Genomic DNA, 25326 nt, shown 5'->3' with positions numbered 1-25326 from the left:
GCCCATGCATAGCAACAAAGACCCAACGCAGCCAAAAATAAATAATAAAATAAATTAATTTTTTTAAAAAAGCAAAAGAATCTTCACAGTTTCTATTGGACATATTTTCTTTTTAGGAATGAAGGGAAATTCTCCCATGTTTGAGCTATTCTTTTAAGTCAATTCTACAAAATTGCATGTAACTTTATAAATATTTTTAAAAGATATAGTTTTGTAAGTATTTAATATTCTGCTAATTTGATTTTGAATTGTAAATGTCAAGTATTCTGTTTGGGGGGGTTTTATGTTTTATTAGGCTTTGTTAAAAAGGAAAAATTATACATCTTTAGAATGTTTTTATGAGTAAATTTAATGTACTGAAAATAAAAATTAAAAAAACAAAACAAAACTGAGGGTGGATGTTGGGAGGCACCCTGGTGTCAAAGGAAGGCATTGGAGACGAGGCCAAGATTTTAGGGCTCCTGCTTCTGGGCCTTTCACTGGACTACCTGTGAGTGCTTGGTCCAGTTCTCTTCCCTCTCTAAGCCCCAGTCTCCTCATCTGTCTAACGAGACCTCTGAAAACCCCTCCAGCTTTGAGTCTAGAAGGTAGAATTCAGCATAATATTGGTGCCTTTGATCCACGGTCAACACAAGTGGTTAAAAGCAAGCCCTCTCTCTAGAGAATACCTAAAGATACACTCTTCTTTTGAGTAAACATAAAACAAAACTTGGAAAAGCATTTCTGAGGACTCCTAACTGTATGTGGAAAAATAGACCACACACATCTATATTATCACAGTATGGCTTGGTGGTCGAGAGGCCACTGGGGCCACACTGCCTGGGTTTGAATCCTGGTTCTGACACTTATAACTGACTGACCTTGAACAAGTACACGTCAGTTTTCTCATTTGTGAAACAAGGAGAGTGATAGTGCCTGCTTGTCCCTTGGAGAGGGCTGCCAGTGGAGACAGAGTTTTGGGGAGAAGGGCCAGGGGATGCAGAGATGGGTGTGATTAAAACACAAGGCTGAGGCTGCAGGGTAGACTGTTGACGGTGGAAAGGAGGTTCCAGTGGCTTTGCACGAGGACACCCACAGAAGGAGGAGAGGGGCAGGAAGCATGGGGCAGTGTAGATATGGGTGGGCAGAAGAAGGCAGATGACCGGGGGATGTGTACACTGGGCAGAGCCTGGCTAAGAGGGGAGGAGGGAGAAACACAATGGGACAATCTGTCTCAAGATTCTAAATTAAACTCTGGTTTAAAGGGCTTTCATAGACTCACTAGCTAGCGTCTGAAGCTAATTCTTTGCTCAGACTTCCAAACAGAAAGTTGCTTTTTGACCTGCTAACTTTCAGCCCCGGGTAGAGAGGAGAAATGAAGTCAGAGTACTGAGGGGAAGGAAGTTGCATACATAGCCTTTCAGCCTCCAAAGAGCTGAGACCTGAGCCTGGGCTGAGAAGCTGATGGGGAAGGCCTACTTCAGGATGAGATGCCAGCCTCCTCTATAATTCTTTTTTGGCCACGCCGCGCAGCTTGCGGGATCTTAGTTCCCCCACCAGGGATTGAACCTGTGCCCCCTGCAGTGGAAGCTCACAGTCTTAACCACTGGACAACCAGGGAAGTCCCAATTCCTTAGTTTCTTTTTCAGTAATAACAGTTTTATTAGGACAATCCATATACTATAGAATCCACCCATTCAAAGTGTACAATTCAATAGTTTTAGTGTATTCAGAGTTGTGCAATCACTGCAATCAATTCTAGAACATTTTCATCATCCCCAAAAGAAAACTTGTACTCATGAGCAGTCACTCCCCCCCCCCCCCCCCCACCCAACATCACCCTCCCAGCCCTATTCTGGAAATTTTGTATAAATAAAATTGTATAATATGTAGTCTTTTTAAATTGGCTTCTTTTACTTAGCATGTTTTCAAGGTTCATCCATGTAGTAGCATGAGTCAGACCTTCATTACCTTTTTTTTTAGTTTTAAAAAATGTTTTTTATTTTATTTATTTATTAAAATTTTTTATCTTATACTTTTTAAAATAAAAGCATATATTATTTATATAATGGGGGGGAATCCCACAATATTTTCAAGGGAGAGAGAAAAAAATCTGGATTAGTAAAATAGGAACTTTGCATTCAAGATCTATTCCAGGTTTAGAATACCAGTAGAGATTGGCTGACATCCTAAAAGATTGGTCTGTTCTCTAACTTTTGGCCAGTGAGCACCAAACTCAGGAAAACCTTCAACCTTATTCGCAGAATAGAATGGGCAATAGTAGTAGCTACTGTTTGTAAACTAGGCCTTGTGCTTAACGATTTGTAATTGTCATCTTCAACAATCCCATGTGGTAGATGCTATTAGCCCTGTTTTATACATGAGACCAAGAGAGCTTACATAACTGAGTCCAAATCTGCACATAAACCCTCCTCCGATAACAGGAAAACCATCTGAAGGGCAAGTGACACTGAAGGTTGAACAAATTACCGTCTTGGTGGAAACAGTAACAAATTACAATAAACTCTGACCCAGAAACTGCTGAAGAACAGGATCTAAGAATATTTACTGGTGAAAGATAGGTGTTCAAATATGACCTATCTTCTATCGTTGCCTTAAATAATTAAATGCTAGCTACTTATAAATTCAGTGGGAAACTCATTCTACGCAGATATAGGTAGGTTTCTGTTATCCAAATGCAAATCTAATTAGGTTTGAAATCCTAAAAGTAGAACATTAAGCTAAATGATAACTCTCCCAATATTTTTTCAGTTTTGTTGTTTTTTTTTTTTTTAATGGCACCTCATGGGAGCCTGGACACAATGTCCAACTTGAGAATCACCTCTAATTTTCTTTTTTCTTTAATTAATTAATTTACTTATTTATTTTTGGCTGCGTTGGGTCTTCGTTGCTGCACGCGGGCTTTCTCTAGTTGCGGCGAGCGGGGGCTACTCTTCGTTGTGGTGAGCGGGCTTCTCATTGCGGCGGCTTCTCTTGTTGTGGAGCACAGGCTCCATGCATGTGGGCTTCAGTAGTTGCGGCATGCCGGCTCAGTAGTTGTGGCTCACGGGCTCTAGAGCACAGGCTCAGTAGTTGTGGTGCATGGGCTTAGTTGCTCCGTGGCATGAAAAATGTTTGTTTGTTTTAATTTTAATTTTTAGCTGAGTTGGGTCTTTGTTGCTGTGCTGCGCACAGGCTTTCTCTAGTTGCGGCGAGCGGGGGCTACTCTTCGTTGCGGTGCGCCAGCACCAGGGAAGCCCGAAAAATGTTTTTAAATATTATACGAACACACCATAGAGTATATTCTCTCATAAACACTATGTGGGTCAAGAAATAACAATGTCAACTCCCCTGAAGCCCTCATGACCCTTCACAGTCAGTATTCCCTCCTCCCCCATCATTTAGAGTACGAATGACCTTTTCTTTACCATATATCACCAAACAGTATAGTCTGCATCACTAAAGACCTTCATTACTTTTTACACTGAATATTATTCCATTGTATGGATAGACCACATTTTATTGATCTGTTCATCAGTGGATGTATATTTGGATTATTTCCATTATTTGGCTATTGTCAATAATGATCTATGAACATCCGTGTACAAGTTTTTCTGTGGACATATGTGTATATTTTTCTTGGGTATATACCAAGGGGTGGAATTGCTGGGTCATGTGGTTATACTTCCTTCATTCTTTGCATACACTTCCATTTTAGGATATGGTATACTCCTCACAAGTGCTCACAGGTCTGCTTGCCCTGTCATGCTATGAGCTTCCTTCGAATACCCCATGGACACTAGCACCTAGAAAGCACTAAACAAAAGTGTGTGGGGTCTTCCACTGCTTCAGATGTTGCTTACAGAGTAAGATGAGGCCTGGGAACTGACCTTCGGATCTTACAATGAGGGGGTCATCGGTAAGCTTGGCAAATAGTGGGGGTGAAAGGCTGATTGAAGTGTGTTCAAGAAAGAATGGGGGGGACTTCCCCGGTGGTCCAGTGGTAAAGAATCCGCCTTCCAATGCAGGGGATGCGGGGTTCGATCCCTGGTCGGGGAACTAAGATCCCACGTGCCGTGGGGCAACTAAGCCCGCCCGCCTCAACTACTGAGCTCGCGCACCTCAGCGAGAGAGGCTGTGCGCCACACACTACAGAGCCCACGTGCCCTCGAGCCCGCGCCACAACTAGAGAGGAGGAAACCGGCACACCACAACTAGAGAGGAGGCTGCGCGCCCCAATGAAAGATCCCGCATGCCTCAACGAAGATCCCGCGTGCCGCAACTAGGACCCGATGCAGCCAAAACTAAAAATAAAGTCAATAAATAATAAACAAATCTTAAAAAAAAAAAAGAAAGAATGGGGAGAGAGGAGTCAGAAAAATGAAGTACAGATCATTCTTTTGAGGAACTTTTCGTAAAAGAGAGCAGAAAAATGAGACAAGAGCTGGACGGGGAAGTGTAGTCAAGAGCATTTTGGTTTTTTGAAGATATGAGAAATGACAGTATGTTTGTATGACGTCGTTGAAAAGTAAAAGCTGATGATGTGGAGACAGGAGGATAAAGACAAGAGTCATGTCCCTGCGCAGACGAGGGGAGATGGTGTCCTGTGCCTAATCAGCGTGAATGACTCGTCCCCTAAAATTCACGTTGAAACCCTCACCCCTACTGTGGCTGTATTTGGAGATAAGGCCTTCGAGGAGGTGATAAATGTTAAATGAGGTCATAAGGGGAGGTCCCCAATCCAGTAGATTGGTGCCCTTCTAAGAGGAAGAGACACCACAGCTCTTCTCCCTGCCATGTGAGGACACAGGCAGACAAGAAGAGTTCTCACCAGGAACCACACTGGCCGGCACCTGATGTGGGACTTCCCAGCCTCTAGAACTGAGACAAATACATTTCTGTGTTTTAAGCCAACCAGTCTATGGTATTTGTTATGGCAACCCGAGCACACTAAGACAAGTGGAGAGATTGGTTTTAGGAGCAAGGAGATTTCATCCACGGTAACAAGAGGCAAAGCACATGGGTGCCGATGCAGCTGGGTGAGGAGGTGTGTGGTGGGAAGGTGGGAGCTAGGCGGCAGAAGGGTTCTCCTCAGTGCTTTTGTTTTCAGTGATATGGGAAGCAAGCTGAGCAGTTGAGAGTTGTTAGCATTGCAGGTCTAAGAAGAGCAATGAGGAGGCAGTGAACGGACCAGGGCAATGCAGCGAGGACAACTGAGAAACACTGTGAGTCCCTTTGAGGTCTGCGGTCATTGAAATCAAACTTGTCAGCTGGGTGGTGTGTTTTTCTCCAGGGTGTTCAGCAGTTTGGATGCAGGGAGGGAACTAGTAGATGCAACTATAACCACAGTTGGGGTTTGGCCAAGTGAGGGGGTAAAGAGTGAGGGTTAGAGGAGTGATTACACTGATGCACACTGAAGACCCCAAACAGTGAGGAGAACGAGGACCCCGAGCAGCTGAGGGCCAGGGAAGAGGCAGGATGGCTGGCTTGCAGGTCCTGGTGGGGTTGCAGGAGTTTGGGATTTGGGGCCCTCAAGGGTGTGGTGTGGAAGATAACAAGCAGAGAGGGCATGCTTGTAGCTGAGATGGTGAGAGACTGCGGGCTTTACTGATAAAAAGGTCAGGAGCAGGGCCAGGGCGGTGCTGGGAAAGGAAGAGCCCTGGGGGACCATGATTCGCAGGTTTTGAAAACACTCAAGATTCCGAAAGGAGCAGCGTTAAGGGAGAGTGATTTCCACCTGGTACTAAACATCTTTACGCCACGAGGAATAAAAAGGATAACTCGGAAAAAGGCTATCAGGTGGTGGTGATCTGCTGGTGTGAGCATCAAAGCTGGGCAAGGAGCAATGGTCTGAAAGCAGGAACGAGCCGCGAGGACGCCCCCCTCCCTCTGGGACCAGCATACAAGGCGCACAGGAGAGGAGAGCTTCCCCTTGAGAGGGTTGCGGGAAGCAGCAACCTAGGGGAGAGCCAGGGGTCATGACAACAGAAAGGGGACATGAACATTCGTTGAAGAGGATACTAGGAATTTTACTGTTGACTGATGGGGTCAGAAAGGGCCAGAGAGAGCATATGGGGACCAAAGTACAGAAGACACATTTCGTTAGACAGCTAAGCCACCTGGAGGCCAAGCGGGGCTCTTCTCTGGGGTGCGCAGGGCTTCCAGGCCTCGGTCTCCCTCTTACTGACGCTGTGGGGAGCTGGATGTCACTGTGTCCCGGGGCCCCTTTGCAAACACGCACCTTGGAGGGAAGAAACATCTCCTCTTCCAGGCTGAAGGCTCTCACGTGACAGGAACTGCAGGGAGAGTGCGGGCTCAGGAGCAAAGGCCTTTGCACGGTGACTCCAGGGATCTCGGGTTTCTATGATGGCCGCCCAGGGGAGAGCTGGGGCAATTCACCTCTTTATCCAGGAGAAGCTGCTGTTCTGCATGCGTACAGCAACGGTCCCCAACCTTTTTGGCACCGGGGACTGGCTTCCTGGAAGACAATTTTTCTACAGACCGGTGCTGCGGGCAGTGGGTTGGCGGGGCGTACGGTTCAGGCGGTAATGAGAGCGATGGGGAGCGGCAGGTGAAGCTTCGCTCACCACTCACCTCCTGCTGGGCGGCCCCATTCCTAAGAGGCTGAGGACCGCTACGGGCCCGAGGCCCAGGGGTCGGGGACCCCTGGTGTATATCACTTTACAGTTTGTTTTTTCGTTCGTTTGTTTGTTTTGGGTGCTGATCAAGATACAGATTTTAACACCCAAAGTATCTTACAACTTTTCCCATTTTTGCCACTTTAAAGTATGAATTCCAAGAATAATTCATTTCTCACTTAAGACTGATTGCAGTTAGGAAAGAGGAAAAAAATAGATGAAGAATTTTTTCAGGTTAGTATTTTCTATTGAGAGGAGACAGTGCAAGTAAGATTGAAGAAGTTATTTCAAACATATACAATAGTACATATATTGGTTACTTAAAATTTAAACATTTGGGAAGAACATGAAATTGTTATAGCCTCATAATTTACAAATAATGCCCATTGTACAACAAAAATGTATTTTTTGATGAATGACAAACTTACGCTTCTGAAACAAATTCTCTAAATATACAATTAAAATTTTAATTTTCTTTTTTTAATTAATTTTTATTGGAGTATAGTTGGTTTAAGAGTTCTCTGCTGTTTACCTGCCAATGTGACAGCTAACTAACATGATAAACTACCGTGCTACTGATCCTGCAATGAACTGTTTTTCCTCTAAAACCAAAGAGTGGATTATAGATTTTAGTAAAAAACCTTCACCTCCTGAGTCATGTGACTATTTTGTTTTACAACCCTAACAAGAAAAAAAGAGCCACTTGGTCACATATATATATATACATACTTACATTATTTACAAAGATTTACATTTCTCCAAAAATACAATTTATAATAAACAATTATGGGACAAGATAGTATCTGGTGATACTCAGTGTTGGTGACAGAGTAGAAACTAATGCCTGTTGTTTGTTAGTCCTTGTTTCTTCCATGAAACATTATTTTTTGTTGTTATAAATTTATTCATTTGTTTTATTTTTGGCTGTGTTGGGTCTTCATTGCTGTGCACGGGCTTTCTCTAGTTGTGGTGAGTGGGGACTACTCTTCGTTGCAATGTGCGGGCTTCTCATTGCAGTGGCTTCTCTTGTTGCTCCAGGCATGCAGGCTTCAGCAGTTGTGGCACGCAGGCTCAGTAGTTGTGGCTCGCAGGCTCTAGAGCGCCGGCTCAGTAGTTGTGGCGCACAGGCTTAGCTGCTCCGCGGCATGTGGGATCTTCGCGGAACAGGGTTCAAACCCATGTGCCCTGCATTGGCAGGTGGATTCTTAACCACTGCGCCACCAGGGAAGTCCTGAAACATTGCTTCTTATAAAGGGTCCATTCAGGTTAGACTTCCAAAGTTTCCTCAAGGATGAGGTAATACTCAAATGGTAAATCAGATGCCTTCTCAAAGTGACTGAAATAACGTAATTAGCACACGTTCGACTTCATCTTCTGTTACCAAACAACAGGTGCTATAAAAGAAATATCTCATATTAGTATAGATTGCAGTCAGCCTGTGCTGCAGTCTATGAGTCTATAAATTACCCTCCGATTCTAATGCGGGTAGCCCTTTTGTACTAAACCCATCAAAAGCAAGGGTTCTAGGGAGCAGAGATGGAGGGAGATTGGTCTTGGGCTCTCACGAGATGGTAGCTGGAGATCCACCAGAAGTGCTACTCTCAGTGCACAGCACTAATCCACAGTCCCATCTTCTCAAACCAACTCAGTCTCTGAGTATAACTGAAATCTCCAAACAACAGAGCTGGGCCCTTAAGAGCCATATGTAAACTGTCACCCCTTCTAACAGTCATCTCCTTCTTTGCCACACGAATCCCTGGGCGTGGTTTTCTTCTTTCAGCTTCTCTTTCTGATTATTCATCTCTGTGGTGATGACAGAGCACCCTTGGGTAACTCAGAGGAAATCAGCCCAAACACCCAGCTCCAGCCTTGCCTGACCAAGTCCCTGCGAACTGAGATTCCATTCCATGGCTTTTTTTGTCTCCCCCACGGTCTATATTTCCATAGGCCAGATCAGACCACAGCTCCCAAAATATCTACATTCCTTTGGTAACAGGAATTCATAAAACTTTAGTGCTGGAGTCACGGGTTAGGTAAAGGAAATAGGAGTTTTCCTTACGAAGAACCCTGTAGAACTTGAAAGTGGGTGCTGTGGATCTCTGAGGGGGATAAAGTGGGCAGCGGCTCTCCAGCTAACAGGCTCTTCCGCAGGGACGTTCTCACCCTCTCCCACAGCCAGGTGCATCCACTGCCAAAGAATCAGGCCTGCATCTCCAGTTCTCCTTCAGACTGAGGTAGCACCTGCAAGTCTTTCTTCCCAGAGAGCTGGGGGACTCGGCTCCCTTTTTAATTTGGTTGGCTCTGTTTTCCAGACATTTACCAAAAGTGAAGAATACCAGCACTGTCTTGGTGAGAAGTGTAATATCACACCCAACTTCCCTCAGATATCTGATATTTACTTGGTTGCCCTCAGATACATATACTTTTTTGCGGTACGCGCGCCTCTCACTGCTGCGGCCTCTACCATTGCGGAGCGCAGGCTCAGCGGCCATGCCTCACGGGCCCAGCCGCTCCGCGGCATGTGGGATCCTCCCAGACCGGGGAACGAACCCGTGTCCCCTGCATCGGCAGGCGGACTCTCAACCACTGCGCCACCAGGGAAGGCCCCCTCGTATGTTTTTAATTGGGGTTAGCTCTTCCTGACACTGGTCTCACGGAGATGTGACAAGTTCACATTTCTTCCTGGTTGTGCTTGCCCCTCCCCAGCTCCTCCCCCAAGCCCTGCCCCTCCATCATATCTGTAACCCTTTAATAACTGAGTTGAGGGAACTCCTCCCTGAAGCCACAGTGGGCTCCTTAAATCTAAAAAGTATTATTAAATAGGGTAGGAAACACACAAAGTACAAAATCTGAATAGCAAACAAAAATACGCTAAGAAAAGTAAGCTCCTCTCCCACACCCAACCCCATCCTACCTAGGTTTCTCCCTGGGATGTTACCTTAAGAAGTCAGTTTTACCTTCCTAGCTCATCATTCCAAAGCAATGTTTTTCACGCAAAACTCTCCTGCTCCAGAACCTACAATGACCCCCTACTCCCATATCACTTGACTTTAATGCCCTTGACTTCCAAAAATTTTCCTGCAAATATTGTCTCTTTTGCCATTTCTTCAACTTGATGCTAAGCAGGTTGACGTCTTTATCAAACAACCACGACAGGTTTCGTTCCCCTCCATGTCTCTGCTGATTCTCCCAGCTGGAATGCCTTTTCCACTCTGCTCTTGCTTTGAAGATCTAGCTCACATCGTACTCCTTTCAAAGTCTTCATGATTATTCTGGCCTCTTCACCTCCCCCTTGTTGGTTGCCCAGCCCTGACCATCCATTCCAGCCCATCACCATGTGCTTCTTGCCTAAGTCTTTCTGTTTCTTACACACTCATCCATTCTCCCCACTGTGACCATAAGCTTCTCAGGGTAGGAGCCTTAATATATGCTTTCTCTGAATCCCACACAATGTCTAGCCTCACTGGGTACATCGATCTCAAGCCATGGGCTAACACAGTGCCTGACATCTAGTAATCTCCATAAGTTATCTGCTGAATAAATAAAGGAGCAAGGTAAAGGAGTGAGTTCTGGGACACCCCATCACCTTTCTCAGCGGCCCGGGATGACAGCGCTCCCATGAACAACATTCCCCGTCACTGTTTGTGATGGCCATGCCTCCACTGCCACCAAGTGGATCTCAGCAGAGGCACTCCTCCGATCTCACCGTCACCTGCCCTCACACACATTACTTCGAATCCGAAACGCCCCACCTCTGACCATAACCCCCAGGTCTTCTACCTCTCCCCACACTGCTAGCACCCCTGCCCCTCACCTCATCCATGGCTACCTGACTCCTCTCCAACCCCTCTCCATGGGGCCTCCTGGACCATCAACCCCTCGCAGACTCACTACCCCTGCCCACCCTGCACACTGAAGCTGGCTGAGCTGTCCCCTAGAACCCCTCGCCCCAGACCTTCTGCTGCAGCTGACTTCCCGGGTGACCTGGTCACTGTCCTGGCTGGCAGCTGGGGAGAAAGGAAGCCTCCCAAACCCACCCATTGGTCTGACTGCCCCCAGACCCTCACTGCTATGCTGCGATCCCTCCACTCTAACCACTCACCCAGGGGCTTTCATGAAAGTCAGCAACTCATTCAACCAAGCCAAAGGTCTTGACCGCTGCCTCCCGCTTTGCCTCCTTACAGCTCTAGCACGTGGTCTCCCCCTCGGACCCCTAACAGGGTGCCGCCTGGGTCTCCTCCTGGCTCCTCTGCCTCGCCCACCACTCGAAGGCCTTCAGCTTCTCTTTCTTGGTGACCTCAAATGCTCAGGGAATCCATCACTGTTCTGACAAAGATGCTCCCCAACCTGTAACCCCAGCCCCTAAAGCCACTTCTCCAATATGCTGGACGCCCCTATCCACGTGGTGTGCCCGCACCCCAAACTCAGCTTGTCAGAGCACAAGTTCACCTTCCCAAACAAGGGCCCCGCCTGAGTCCTCCGCTGTGCCTGCCATGCTGCCAAGGGTCAGAATTCCTATCCCTTTTGGCTTCTTTCTTTCTTTTAAAAAAATAATTAATTAATTAATCAATCAATCAATTTTTATTTTTGGCTGTGTTGGGTCTTCGTTGCTGTGCATGGGCTTTCTCTAGTTGTGGCGAGCGGGGGCTACTCTTCATCGTGGTGCGTGGGCTTCTCATTGTGGTGGCTTCTCTTGGTGCAGAGCACAGGCTCTAGGCACGCGGGCTTCAGTAGTTGTGGCGCACAGGCTTACTCACTCCACGGCACGTGGGATCTTCCCGGACCAGGGCTCGAACCCGCGTCCCCTGCAGTGGCAGGTGGATTCTTAACCACTGCTCTGCCAGGGAAGCCCCTTGGCTCCTTTCTTGAAGAATAATCATAACCATAACAGCTAACATTTACTGAGCACCATTATGAGCCCGTCACTCTTCTAAGTATTTTGCTTACAATAACTTGTTTGTACATATTATTTCTCTGCTATTATTACCTACACTATCATTGTGATTTCTATACTATTGTTATGCCCATTTTCCACAGAAGAAAAGTGAGGTGGCAAAGAGTTTAACTGACTTGTCCGAGGGCTGTGAGAGACAGAGCTGCCATTTAACCCCAGGGAGTCTGGCACCAGACTACACTCTCCACTGAGACTTTGTTCATACGATATCCATACTTTCTCTGAAACCTAGCCCTCCTTCATTTCTGCCATGACCACCCCGATTCAACCTCTCCTCTGCTTGGCTGGATTATTTTATTTATCCACCAACCAGTGTCCCCATCTCTAGCTTCTTGTCTATTAATTCACCCTACGCTTTACCAGCAGAGAGATCTTTCCAAAGCATAGCTCTGCTCAAAAATCCTCAGTGGGGACTTCCCTGGTGGCACAGTGGTTAAGAATCCATCCACCTGCCAATGCAGGGGACACGGGTTCGACCCCTGGTTGGGGAAGATCCCACATCCCGCGGAGCAACTGAGCCTATGAGCCGCAACTACCGAGCCTGCGCTCTACAGCCCGTGCTCCGCAACAAGAGAAGCCCCCGCCTGCCGCAACCAGAGAAAGCCCACACGCAGCAACGGAGACCCAACACAGCCAAAAATAAATAAAATCAATCAATCAATCCTCAGTGGTTTCCCAGAAAAAAATCACCCAACCTCTTGGCAACTCTCTCTCAATATCTTGGCCTGGCTCAACCTCTATCCCACCAACATACGCTGCCCCCAAAAGGGATGACTTGCCACCCCCTACCCTGCCTTTTACAGCCCTGGGCCTTTACTCTTCCCTTCATCCCTCAAAGCCCGGCTTGTGGGCCCCTGCCTCCTGACCACGGGGACTCTGCCAGGACGGGGCCTTCTGGAGCCTCCTTACGGCAACTTACTTCACCCACCGCCACCGTTCATTGTGTTTGGATCCTCTCTTTTGTTCACGATACGGGCCCAGCTCTGACCCTGGCTCCTGAAGTGAACCCTATCCTTGGCTCAGTTTTCCTGGGATGGGAGAAGGAGGGAGCAGATTGTGGTGGGTAACAGGATAACTCTTGGAGTCTGAAGACCTAGATTTGAATCCCAGCTCTACATTTATGAGCGATGGGACCTGACTTCTCCGAGTCTCAGGTTTGCTGTCTCTAAACAAGCTGTAAAGATACCCCCTCGCAAAGCTCACTGAGAGGGTTCAATGAGATGTTACATGGAAAGTGGCCAGTTGGTGCTTAATGAACTGTGGTGAGGGTATCTGCTGATGTAACTTATTACTGTTCAAGGCAACTAACTGACAGATAAGTAGAATCTGGCTCCCCAAGGAATAGGCCCTCTACACCGGGCTGTTCTGCTTCTAGTGCACGATATACAATGCACCCACTGAGCAGTCTACAGGACACTTACCTAGTTCTCCGTGTTTATCTGCTATGGGCGTCCCAGAAAACCTACAAACGAAGACATTTTCACCTCAGTTAAAGAGCTGAAAAGAAAAGCTGGAATCTGGAGTTGCTTGCTAGAGGCCTGAACTGGGAAAACTCTAAAGCAGAGCCCTGTCGAGCTGGTATTTCCTACTCTCCTAAAGGCTTACATCAAATTGGCCATAGAGTTGGGCCAAAGAGTTGTTCAAAAACTGGTCATCAGATGATAGAAAAACAAAAATTGTTGACGAATGTTTTTTTCTATAGCAGCTTGTGCATAAAGCTAAAGATGGAGGGAAGGCTGGAATGTTTTGGACCAGTGCTGCCTGATAGGGATATCATGTGAGCCGCGTAAGTAATTTAAAATGCTTAGTAGCCACGTTACACAGTAAAAAGAAATGGATGGGGACTTCCCTAACCCGGTCCAGCGGTTAAGACTCTGTGCTTCCACTGCAGGCGGCACGGGTTCAATCCCTGGTTGGGGAACTAAGATCCCGCGTGCCACGCAGCACAGCCAAAACATTAATAAAATAAAATAAAGTAAAATAAATAAAATAAAATTAGTAGTAGAGCAATTATATTTTAAAAGAAATGGATGAAATTAATTTTCATGATACATTTTATTGACTAGCCCAACATATCAAAGATACTATTTTAACGTGTAATCAATATAAACATTATTAATGAGATACTTTACATTCCTTTTTTTAATAAGAAGTCTTACAAACCCGCTGTCTATTTTATACTGATGGCACATCTCAATTTGGACTCTCCTGTTTCAAGGGTTCAACAGCCACGTGTGGCTCGTGGCTACCATTTTGGACAGCACCGGTTTGGACGTTAAGATACGGTCCCACGTGCGTGCATCAGTTTCCTCCCCATCGAAGGCATCAGCTAGCCTGGAGCCATGCTAATGGTCCAGAAGCCAAGTCCACAGGCTTGACCGAGCTTGTAAAAGTGTCAACTACAGCTAGCCGATGGAGCTGTTTACATTCAGCTCTCTCCCCTTCTGAAGGCTCCATGCCAAATGCCTCACTTTCCCACTTTAGGGTTGAGATGCTTGCTGAAGTAATTATTTCTTAGAACAATTTGTTTTTCCAGGTTATATGGTGCTACCAGTAGTGATCACTGGTGTTAAGTTTCCCTCCACTGAATAAACTTTTTTTTTTTTTTTTTTTTTTTGCGGTACACGGACGCGGGCCTCTCACTGTTGTGGCCTCTCCCGTTGTGGAGCACAGGCTCCGGACGCGCAGGCTCAGCGGCCATGGCTCACGGGCCCAGCCGCTCCGCGGCACGTGGGATCTTCCCGGACCGGGGCACAAACCCGTGTCCCCTGCATCGGCAGGCGGACTCTCAACCACTGCGCCACCAGGGAAGCCCAAACTTTTTTGTTTTTTAGTAAGTTAAATCAGACAGAAAAGTCCTCAGTGCTACTTTTCTTCGGTTCAGGAGTTCTGGTGGTAGACACCCTCCCTCCCTCCCAAGAAAAACACATGAGTGGAAAATTATTTTGGTTTCTGGGGACCAATCTGTTAAGGAGATGATTAACTATGATACTGCTATCTGGGGATTAAAAATAACTTTTTAAAAAGAACACCTGAGCTCCCCAAATGTTTTACGTATTGGTAATGATGGCTTAAAACTTTCTTCAGCTGATTTTTTTATAACTTGTTTGGAGGAGATTCAGTTGACTGGTAATCTATAACTTAGGGATCTTCGTGGTATTTGAAACCTACAATATAGAAATGGAACCTTCGGGAAATCATATTCTAGTGCCAATACCCCAAAAAAGCCTAGGTCAGCACTGACCAACAGAACTTTCTGCAATGATGGAATTGTTCTCTATTTGGTCTCACATGGTAGCCACTAGCCATCTGTGGCTACTGAGCCCTTGAAATGTGGCTAGTATGACTGAGAAGCTAAATTTTAAATTTTATTTAATCTTCATTAATTAAAATTTATATTTAGATCACTGTACGTGGCTAGTACCCACTGTATTGAATGAACATTGCAGGTCTAGGGAAACTTAAATCTAGTCTGTGAACTTGATTCAAGACATGACTGTGAAATGACATGGACCCCGGATGCCATCACCTTGCAGAAAGCTTCCTCTTCAACATTCCCTGTGAGAGTGACAAATCAGTCTCGGAAATTCCCTTTTGGCGAAGGCTGATATGGAAACTGATGGGGCTTCAAGAACCTCTACTCTGAAATTTACAGCCTAGTCAACATCCTCTGGGACTTGAGGAGGGGTTTCTTGACACCAGGAAAGAACAGGCTGGGATGAGGTTACCAGTTCTCCAGGGCATATGGGTTCCTTTCTGGAGGCTGAGGAAGGTTCAGGAAGGCAACACAGGTAATACCAGGTCATTTTACCCACTCCATGTCACCTGACTCAACAAATGCTCCTTCCTACCTGGGACCTCCTTCTGGGCTATAAGTCATGAAAATTATGACCATGGCAGCCAAGAGTAAGAGGTTTTTTTTGCAAAATCTGGCTTGAGACCAGAAGTATAACTATATGTTGAGGTGGGCCACAGATATGAGGCTGTGGAACAGTCCTAAGTATATTCGGCTGTGTTCCCACTCCTGTACAGCTCTCTATGGCCCAAGGATTCATGCCACCTCAAGATAACGCAGAATCTTGGGGAACCCGACACACTCAGCAACCGCAGACAACAAGTACAACAAAAAAGTTCTGTTTCTTTCGAAACACCTAAGATGTCAAACTTTGTTTTCATCTTCAAATTAATCATTTTCTGGCCTTTGAAAAACCAATTCCAGTTTGAAAACTTATTATTTTTAAAAAAGGAAGTATACGTACATTTTAAAAACAGCAAACCACATATTAGTGCTGGCAGTATGGCGAAAAGCACAGTCCTGTGCCTTGTATTGTCTGAAAAAAGAAAGAAAGAAAGAAAGAAAGACAATTAGCTGGAACTGACCAAAACAGAGATACAGTTGATCCTATTTGTAGATTCCGTATTTGCAATTTATCTACTTGCTAAAATTTATTTGTACTCCCCAAACCAATACCTGCAGCGCTTTCACGGTCATGCGCTGACATGGGCCACAGAATGGTGAAACCTGCGTTGCCTGATGTCCACATTCCCAGGCTGAGGTTCAAGGCAATGCTCTGCCCCTGTGTTTTAGCCCTTGTACTGTAGACATGTGCCCTATTTGTGGTCTATTTAGTGCCATGTGTTTCCCATTTTTGTACTTTTTTGTTGTCTATTTCACTGTCTAAAACAGCCCCCAAGCACAGTGCTGAAATGCTGTCTCGTGTTCCCAAGCATAAGAAGGCTGTGTGTGCCTTACAGAGAAAACACACGTGTTAGATAAGCTTCATTTAGGCATCAGTTATGGTGCTGTGAATTCACTGTTCATGCATCAACCACATATATTAAATAAGGTGTCTTTAAACAGAAGCACACATAAAGCAAGGTTCTGTATTGACTCCTTGCCAAAAATGTTGTGACCGGAGGCTTGCAGGAGCCTAAACCTCTATCTCCCCTGGGAGCAGTGGTTCAACATGCACTAATTCTGTGTTTACAGTGACCGTAAAACATAACTATCGTGAATAAAGAGAATCGACTGTGTTTCTAAATAAACTTATATGCACAAGGTTGATACATATCAGGCCCAGTGCTGTTTATTAAAAGCAGCAAATAGTCCACTATTCAGCCGTCCTGTCCTGCCGGTGGGAGCACAGCTTGGTATCGTGTGCTTGGCAGGGCAATGTGGCAGCCATGCATTGCAAGCCTGAGAAATGTTCATCATACAGCCGCTGACACTGTGCTAAATGATGTGCCTACAGGCTCACCAAATCATTGCGACAACGTTGGATTAGTGCTCTAACCTCTCAGTGCCTCAGTTTCCTCTTGGGGATCACTATAAATGGAACTGATAAATATGCCTCCTAGGGTAATTGTGAGCATTAATTGAGTCAATACACTTAAGAACAGCTATTAGCGCTTGCCATGAACCTACTGAGTTGATGCTATTGGAATCTCTACTAACGTCCTTTGGTCCTGCAATTCCATTTCTAAGATATTAACCTACAGAAACTATCAGTTATGTGCCCCTCTCCTCCCTCCAAAAAAGGCACAAAGATATTTACCACAGTCTTACAATATCAAAAAGCTGAAACAACCGAAGTGTCCACAATAGAAAAGAATGATGTGTGTTCATGAGGTGGACTCTATCCACCTACTAAAAATCTAAGGGCAGAATACTGAGGACATGGCAAAACAATCACCACACATTGCTAAGCGAGAGGGTGGGGTCACTCACGGCAGGTACAGCCTGGATGAGAGAGAGGGGAGAGGAGGAGAGAGGAGGGGAGGGGAGGGGAGGGGAGGAGAGGGAAGGGGAGAGAGAAAACGAAAGAACGAATGAGAGTATGAACACACACCCTTTCCTCTTAGTAGGAACACAGGTCGGTTAGAGCAAATAGGCAATAATCCATTGGTTTGATTTGAGAGGCCCCTGGCCAGAAACCGCTAGTTGCTCCCCACACCCATTCTCCCCTCTTTAATAAAAGAATTCAGATTTTCAGCTGGGCATACCACCACTCCCCTAAAAGATTAGTTTCTCAGCCTTTCTTGTAGCAAGGTTTAACCATGTGGCAAGTTTTGGGCCGTGAGATGCAAGAAGCGTCGTGTGGTATTTCTCAAAAGTCTCCCTGAAAGGGGTAAGACACACCATCTTCCCCTCCCTGGGTCCCACTGCCTGAGATAGCAGGGAAGGTGCAGGAGCTGGACCACACAACTGCATAAAGTGGCAATGTGCCCAGGGCTGCCTACCTCCAGTTATTATTATTTTTTTTTTTAGTTGAGAAAAGTTCATCATTTATCCTTTTTAAAAAAAAACTGGAGTATAGTTGATTTACAATGTTGTGTTAGTTTCAGGTATACAGCACAGTGATATACCTGATGTATTTTACCTTTTCTGTAAGATGTTATGGAGAAACCCGAACAAACTTTTTGGCCAACCATATACACATATACACATATATATACACACACACGCATATATATACATTCTTTTTCAGATTCTTTTCCATTATAGGTTATTACAAGATATTGAATATAGTTCCCTGGGCTATACAGTAGGTCCTTGTTTATCTATTTTATATATAGTAGTGTGTATCTTTTTTTTTTTTTTTTTTGCGGTACGCGGGCCTCTCACTGCTGTGGCCTCTCCCGTTGCGGAGCACAGGCTCCGGATGCGCAGGCTCAGCGGCCATGGCTCACGGGCCCAGCCGCTCCGCGGGACGTGGGATCCTCCCGGACCGGGGCACGAACCTGTGTCCCCTGCATCGGCAGGCGGACTCTCAACCACTGTGCCACCAGGGAAGCCCAATAGTGTGTATCTTTTAATCCCAAACTCATAATTTATCCCTCCCTCCCCAATGTTTTTTTTTTAGCATGAAAGAAGTAATCTACATTTTTAAGTCACTGATATTTAAAAAAATGTTTTTAAACAGCTGAATCTAACGCTACTTGATACAGTCCCTTCCAAAATCCTTTCTCCCACGGGATGATGCCAGATGCCGTCATCGCTTTGGGACAGCAGAGATTTAGGGGAGATGAAACAACAATGATACAAGTTCTTAATGACGTTCTTCCTTCTTGACCTGGCCGGTGCACTGACAGTCGCTCGCTCTCTCTTCACTCGGCTTTGGAGATACCAAGTTCTTGGGGTTTTCTGCCTTCCTCCCTAGTGATCCTTTTCAGTCTCCTTTGCTGGATCCTCTGCCCTTCACAGCCCCTACATGCGGGAGTCCTCAGGACTCAGTCTCAGCACCCCTCTCTGATGACTGCTTCTCCACATGATCTCTCCTAGTCCCAAGGCTTTAAATGCCTCCTGTACTCTGATTATGCCCAAATCTCCATCTCCAGCCCTAACCACTCACGAGAGACCTAGACTTATAAATCACAGGACCGTATTTGACGTCTCCATTTGAAATCTAACGGGAATCTCAAACAACATGTCCCAAACCAAACTCTATTTCTTCCACACACCTGCTGTTGCCCTGCTTTCCAGTCCAATAGCAACACAATTCATTCCGTTGCTTGTGCCAGAAATCTAGGCGTCATCTGAGTATTTCTTTTTAGACACCTTTCTTCCACTTGAACCATTAGAAAATCCTGTTTCTATTTTCCAATGTAGCCTAATCGGAACCACTTCTCCCAACTCTACTAGTCCAAGACACCATCTTCTCTTGCTTAGACCAAGAGTTTCCAAGTTAGGCACATAACCCCAGGGAGAACATAAGATGAGCAATGAGGTGCAAAAAAAATTAGAACCTCTATCTATTTTTACTACTTATGTCATTCTTTAAGTTTTTTAGATTTTGTATATGTTTTAAAATGGTATGAGTTATATTCATTTTGTAGTACATTGTGGTAGAAGTATCTGTTGTTCCCCAATAAGCAATCTCTCTTTTTCACTCTGGGAAGAGAACCCCTGTGTTTTAACTGGGCACATGGCCAGCAAAAGATGGCACTTCTCAGCCCCCCTCAGCTAGATGTGGCCATGAACTCAGACTGGTCAAGGGGGTGTGAATGGAAGTGATGCATGCTACACTTGATCTTTAAAGGGGAGGATCAGGCTTCATCTCTCTCCTTCTCCCCTCCCACTTGCTATGGAGCAATTAGAGGTGCGAGCCCGTTTGACTCCAGAGAGCACAATTTTTAAGCTATAAGCATTTCAGTATGTATTTCCGAAAGATAAGGATTCTTTGTAAAACATAACCATGGCATCGTCAGACTTAAAAAATTGTGTTCAACATCATCAAACATGGAATCGCTGTTTAAATTGCTCCTGTTTTTTACTCTTTTCTGTTTGCATCAAGACCTAATAAGGTCCATACATTGCAATTAATTGATATGTTTCTTAAATTTCCTTAAACTTTAAGTCCCCCCATCACCTCTCTTTTTCTTCCCCGTATAATTTATTTATTGAAGAAACTTGATCTTCAGTCCTACAAAATCTTCCACAGTCTGTATTTTCATTTAACATGGTATGGTTCTCACTAGCCAATTCCTGTGAATCAGTCCAAAAAATTTTTTTGATTTGATTTATTTTGAGATAATATAATATAAAGAGTCAGGGTGGTGTCATGGGAAAAAACCTCCAGAAATCGGGAGACTTAAATTTCTATTCTATTTCCATTACTTAAGTGACCTAAATAAATATTAAAAAAAAAAAGAAAAACATTTATTCACGGAATCACCCTACCCCAGCCCAAGGAGACTCACATCTTTTATCTGCCCTAGAATCCTGCTCACACCTCACAATTGTGATATTATCCTGAAATACAGTATTTACTATTTTTATCTCTTACGCTTTAGTGAACCACTTTCAAATTACTGATCCGTCTGTTTATAAACTGGGGGTATAATGTATAAAACAGATAAGAAGAATTGTAAATTACAAATATACATGATACTTAAGCAACATAAAAAGACCATAGCTGAGACAGATTGTCATGCTATTAACCAAGCGTTAGCCTAGACAAACGTATTGAATGCAGTTTTTTAAAAAAATTAATTAATTAGGCTGTGCTGGGTCTTAGTTATGGCACACAGGATCTTCGTTGCCGCGTGTGGGGTCTTTTAGTTGCTGCACGAGGGCTCTTAGTTGCGGCACGCGGGCTCTTAGTTGTAGCATGTATGCGGGATCTATTTCCCTGACCAGGGATCGAACCTGGGGCCCCTGCATTGGGAGCTTGCTGTCTTAACCACCGGACCACCAGGGAAGTCCCTGAAGGCACCTTCCTGTTGCACGTGTGCAACCTTGAAGAACACAATGGTAATGAAGGATATCAGGAAGTAGTATTGTGAATAATTAAGAGCATGGGTTCTGAAGCCAGATGGCCTGATTTCAAAACCAGGCTCTACCACTTACTGGCTGTTGACCTTGGACAAGCAACTTAAACTCCCAACTATGTCTTGGTTTCTCCTCATGAAATAAGGATAATTACTAGACTGCGTGGGGATGGAATTAATTAACATATGTATTAGAATGGTACTTGACACAGAAAGGACTAAAAAATATTAGCTTTATATCTGTAATAGAGTGTCTGTGAAAACTGTAAGTCAATTTAAGTTTCAAATTTATGAAATGTATGTTAGTTACTGCATCTGTGGTATGAAATTCATGAACCACTACTTGTATGTAGGTCCATGAACCCCACTTGTATATAGGATCTCTACCGTGACACACATAGTCACTTACCACTTGGGACACACGTTGACAAAATGATTGATGTTGTCCTTCTGAATAATGGATTGCTAATGATACACTGAATTTCCTGTGATAGATCACCTTCCTTCGTAACATACACTTCAGATGGTTTTGAGCCACTCTGACACTGTATTGTTGAAGGACAGTCCCAGGAGTACTGTATGAGTTCTAGATGGGTGTTGTAATCTTCCAGGATCACGCACTGGAGTGTAATGTTCCCATCAATCAATGTGCAAGATAGTGCTGACGATGGAAGAGACTCTGGGAAAAAAAAAAAGTAACGTTTAGTACAGAAAAGAGTAATATAGACTCCTCACCTGCAAATTCAGAAAGAGCTTCCAGGGGCTTCCCTGGTGGCGCAGTGGTTAAGGATCCACCTGCCAGTGCAGGGGACACGGGTTCAAGCCCTGGTCCAAGAAGATCCCACATGCCGCAGAGCAACTGCGCCCATGCGCCACAACTACTGAGCCTGCACGCCACAACTACTGAAGCCCACACCCTAGAGTCTGTGGTCTACAATAAGCGAAGCCACTGCAATGAGAAGCCCGTGCACCACAATGAAGACTAGACCCCGCTTGCTACAACTAGAGAAAGCCCGCGCGCAGCAACAAAGACCCAACACGGCCAAAAATTTAAAAAAAAAAAAAAAAAAGAAAAGAAAGAGCTCCCAACTTCCTTATGAGCTTGAAAAGACGAGCAGTCCACCCCCTTGAGCACCAAGGGGAGGGAATTCTCTCTTCTTCTGGGTCAGATCTATCTGCTCAAATTCAACATAGATACAGGCCCCAAATGCCTTATCCTCGATTCTGAAATCCAAAGAGTTCCGAAAGCCAAAAGATTTTTGCCATGTTTTACTAAAAATATTTGCATGCTTGAGTAAGCGGCTCTCCGTAACTAAGTGAAGTGCCTCTTAACACACAAAGAGGAGACAGTTTATATCTGAAGAATATAATATATATTTATATATATTTTATATATATATAAATATATTAGAAATATATATTTCTAAATTAGGATTAATCTAGCTCACATAATTCATTACATGTTGCCTTCAAGTTGTGTTCTTTAGTTAAAAGAACTCTAAGACACATACACACACACAAGTGTGTATTCACTGTAGACTACCTGCTCTCAGTAAGCAGGGTGACGAGTGGTGAGTTGTGGCAGAGGCAGGCACCAACGAAGCTTGGTTTCAAGGGAAAAGGGATAAGGAAGGTGAGGGGACACTTGGAAGGCCCAGAAGCCATGCTTCATGATTTGGCCAAGAACAGGTCCTGAGCAGAAATGACTGCTGGACCCAGTGCTCAAGCAGCAACTTGGAGCCTCTTCTACTAACCACTTCAGAATCCCATGGTCTACTGGAAACCCACCACAGATAATCCTAACCACGATCATTCAAAATCCCATTTGTACTCAGCCTTAAAAGAAAGGAAATTCAGACACATGCTACAACACGGATGGACCTTGAAGATGTTATGCTAAGTGAAATAAGGCAGTCACGAAAGAATAAATCTTACACGATTCCACTGATAGGAGGTTCTTAACAGCAGCCAGATTCTTAGAGACAGAAAATAGAATGGTGGTTGCCGGGGAACTGGGGGAGGGGGGAATGGGGAGTTCGTGTTTAATGGGTACAGAGTTTCAGTTTGGGAGATGAAAAGTTCACCTGTTCTGTTACAGATTCTAGTTTATCGATCTAGTTCAGCCAACGTCCCGCTACCCATGACGGGACCTAGTTCAGCCAAAGTCTCGCTGCCCATGACGGGACTTACCACAGCTATAATCTAACAAATGTTAGTTACATCTGTGCCTTAAGCAACTGGCAAGAAATGTGCCTACTTCACCCCTAAGACAACTTAGTCAATTTATAATTAATGAGTTCAGCTCACTATTCTGTAAGAAATGAGAATTTCTTATACATATCTGATGACATTTCTATATGTCCATAAACTTTAATAAAAAGTCATATGCCAGTCCACACCTTTTAAGGATAGAGCAGTTAATTGTACTTATATGAACATTACCAGCCTCCATGCAATAAAGGTTATAAGAGGATGGGCAAGGACTATTAAATGCTGATGGTGGAAATTTTTAAGGGGACTTTGAGGGAAGGAGGAAAGCCAGGTGTTCCCTTACACAGAAGGATGTAGATGCTCTGAACCTAGAGGTACCAGGAAATGCCCTGTCTAAAGTATCCTTTCTGAAGGGGCTGGTGTCTCCGGAAGGTTACTGAGTCTTATTAGTTTAGTCTTAACATACCATCATGGAAGTATGACTTCCTCATTTCTAAAGAAAAAGAAGTATGACTAATCGTTTTGACATTCACGTATGTATTTTTATAACCAAAATCTAAATCTTATTAACTCTTTCTTGGAAGTGTCTTCTGATTCTTTCCTTTCCAAACATCTACTACTAACACCTCTGTCTACCTGGATGATCACAGTAGCTTCCAACCTGGCGTCTCCTCTTCCTAATCCACCGTAGATACCTCCCATCTGATTAACCTTCCAGAAATATATTTCATCAAGGCACTTCTCTGCTCCAGTATCAGATACAGTGGCTCTCCACTCCCACAGGCTAAAACCCAGATTCCCAAACCAGAACTTGAAGTCAACACATTAACGGCCAATATCACTCAGTGCCCCCTGATTGAAACTCGCCTCCCCTGCACCTTGCTCCTCTGCAGGCCTTTGCTGAGCTTCCTAAGGACTATCCACTTAGTCTCACTACCAAAATCAAGCACCTTTGTTGAGTCACCATGGAAGTTTTAAATTTAAATTATTTAAAAATTATTACTTTCAAACATTTCATCAAGTTTTAAAAAGAGAAACTTAAAAGTTTCCAATTCAGTTTTACAAACTCTATACAGGGGCTCGTAAAATGCATTCTATTCTAATTTAAATTCTGAATCAATCTTTTTGTTTGCTTGCCCTACAACTGCCAAATCTCCAGCTTGCAGGTTTTAAGGATTTTTGCTTCTTCAAAGGCATTGACTGATCCTTCTAACAGGATGCCTGCACACCTTAACAAGCTTCACTTATCTAAAAGGAGTTCATCATCTCCTGGACACACCAGTCACACAGTCTGAGAGCCCCCCCCCCCATCACTGTAAATTGTGCATCCCACCTCCCAATCATCCTGACCAATTGCTTCCGTATCTGCTGAGTGCCCATTACCTATTCAAATCCTTTGCTGGGCTCCGGGGGTACAACGGTGAACAACAGAGAAATTCTCTCTTCCTCCCACTGTCTCCGATACTGGGTAGCTGAACCGGTGAGGGACAGCTGTTCACCCAGCTATATCCTGTTCCACTGAGACCACCTCAAACAGCTCAGACTTGAACTGCTATATTGCACTCTGCGTCTTCTCCATCCCCTGGAAACCATCTTACACAGTTTGCCACCAGTTGGATCTTCCTAAAACACCCTTTAACATAGAGGAAGTAGGCCTAGAACTATACCCACATCTTGGATAAAACAAGTGAAACTGTGACGCAGCAGAGGGGACAGATGGGTACAGGTTGAGCTGTGCTGGGTGGCGGCACAGAAAAGGCAGCTATGAGGCAAAAGCATTACTAGGACATCTGAGAAAAGCAAGGGGAGGTCACAGGGGCCAGATCTCATATAGCCTTGTAGGCCACTGTAAAGACTTTAGCTGTAACTCAGAGTCAGACGGGGCCACGAGAAAGTTCTAAGCAGAGGAGTGATGTGATCTGACTTCTGTTTTAAGAAGACCACTCTGGCTTCTGTGTTTAAAATTAAACTGTAGAGGGGCAAGGGTGGAGGCTGGGAGACCAATTAGCAGGCTATTGCAGTTCTCCAGGTGAGAATGAAGCAGTCCTGGATCAGACCAGAGGACATGATGAGAGGTGGTCAGATTCCGGTTATATTTTGAAGGCAGAACCAACAAAATTTTCTGGTGGAGTGAATATGGTGTTCAAGAGAAAGAGAGGTGTCAAGGATGATACCAAGGTTTCAGCTTGAGCAACTGCAAGGATGGAGCTGCCATTAACCAAGAGGGGGAAGGTTTGGGGAGGAATAGGTTTTGAGGGAAAGGTCACGCGCTCA

The 25326-nt window shown here is 44.8% G+C and overlaps 1 protein-coding gene across 1 annotated transcript in view; it reads right to left on the bottom strand.

Annotated features, from left to right (window-relative positions):
- Window positions 1–5492: 5492 nt before the first annotated feature.
- CD58 (CD58 molecule) overlaps window positions 5493–25326 on the bottom strand; it is a 45215-nt gene continuing 25381 nt past the window's right edge. The window contains exons 4-7 of the mRNA XM_029226962.1: window positions 21251–21520; window positions 15831–15902; window positions 12993–13033; window positions 5493–8011 (exon numbers count right to left, since the gene is read on the bottom strand). Coding sequence (XP_029082795.1) covers window positions 13014–13033; window positions 15831–15902; window positions 21251–21520 — 362 coding nt within the window. The 3' untranslated portion in view covers window positions 5493–8011; window positions 12993–13013. The remainder of the gene's footprint in view (window positions 8012–12992; window positions 13034–15830; window positions 15903–21250; window positions 21521–25326) is intronic.

This window comes from Monodon monoceros, unplaced genomic scaffold (genome assembly GCF_005190385.1).
Source record: "Monodon monoceros isolate NGI ecotype Baffin Bay Population unplaced genomic scaffold, NGI_Narwhal_1 Super_Scaffold_18, whole genome shotgun sequence".
NCBI lineage: Eukaryota > Metazoa > Chordata > Mammalia > Artiodactyla > Monodontidae > Monodon > Monodon monoceros.
Note: the sequence above shows the minus strand (reverse complement) of the source record. Positions and strands in the feature narration are given on the sequence as shown.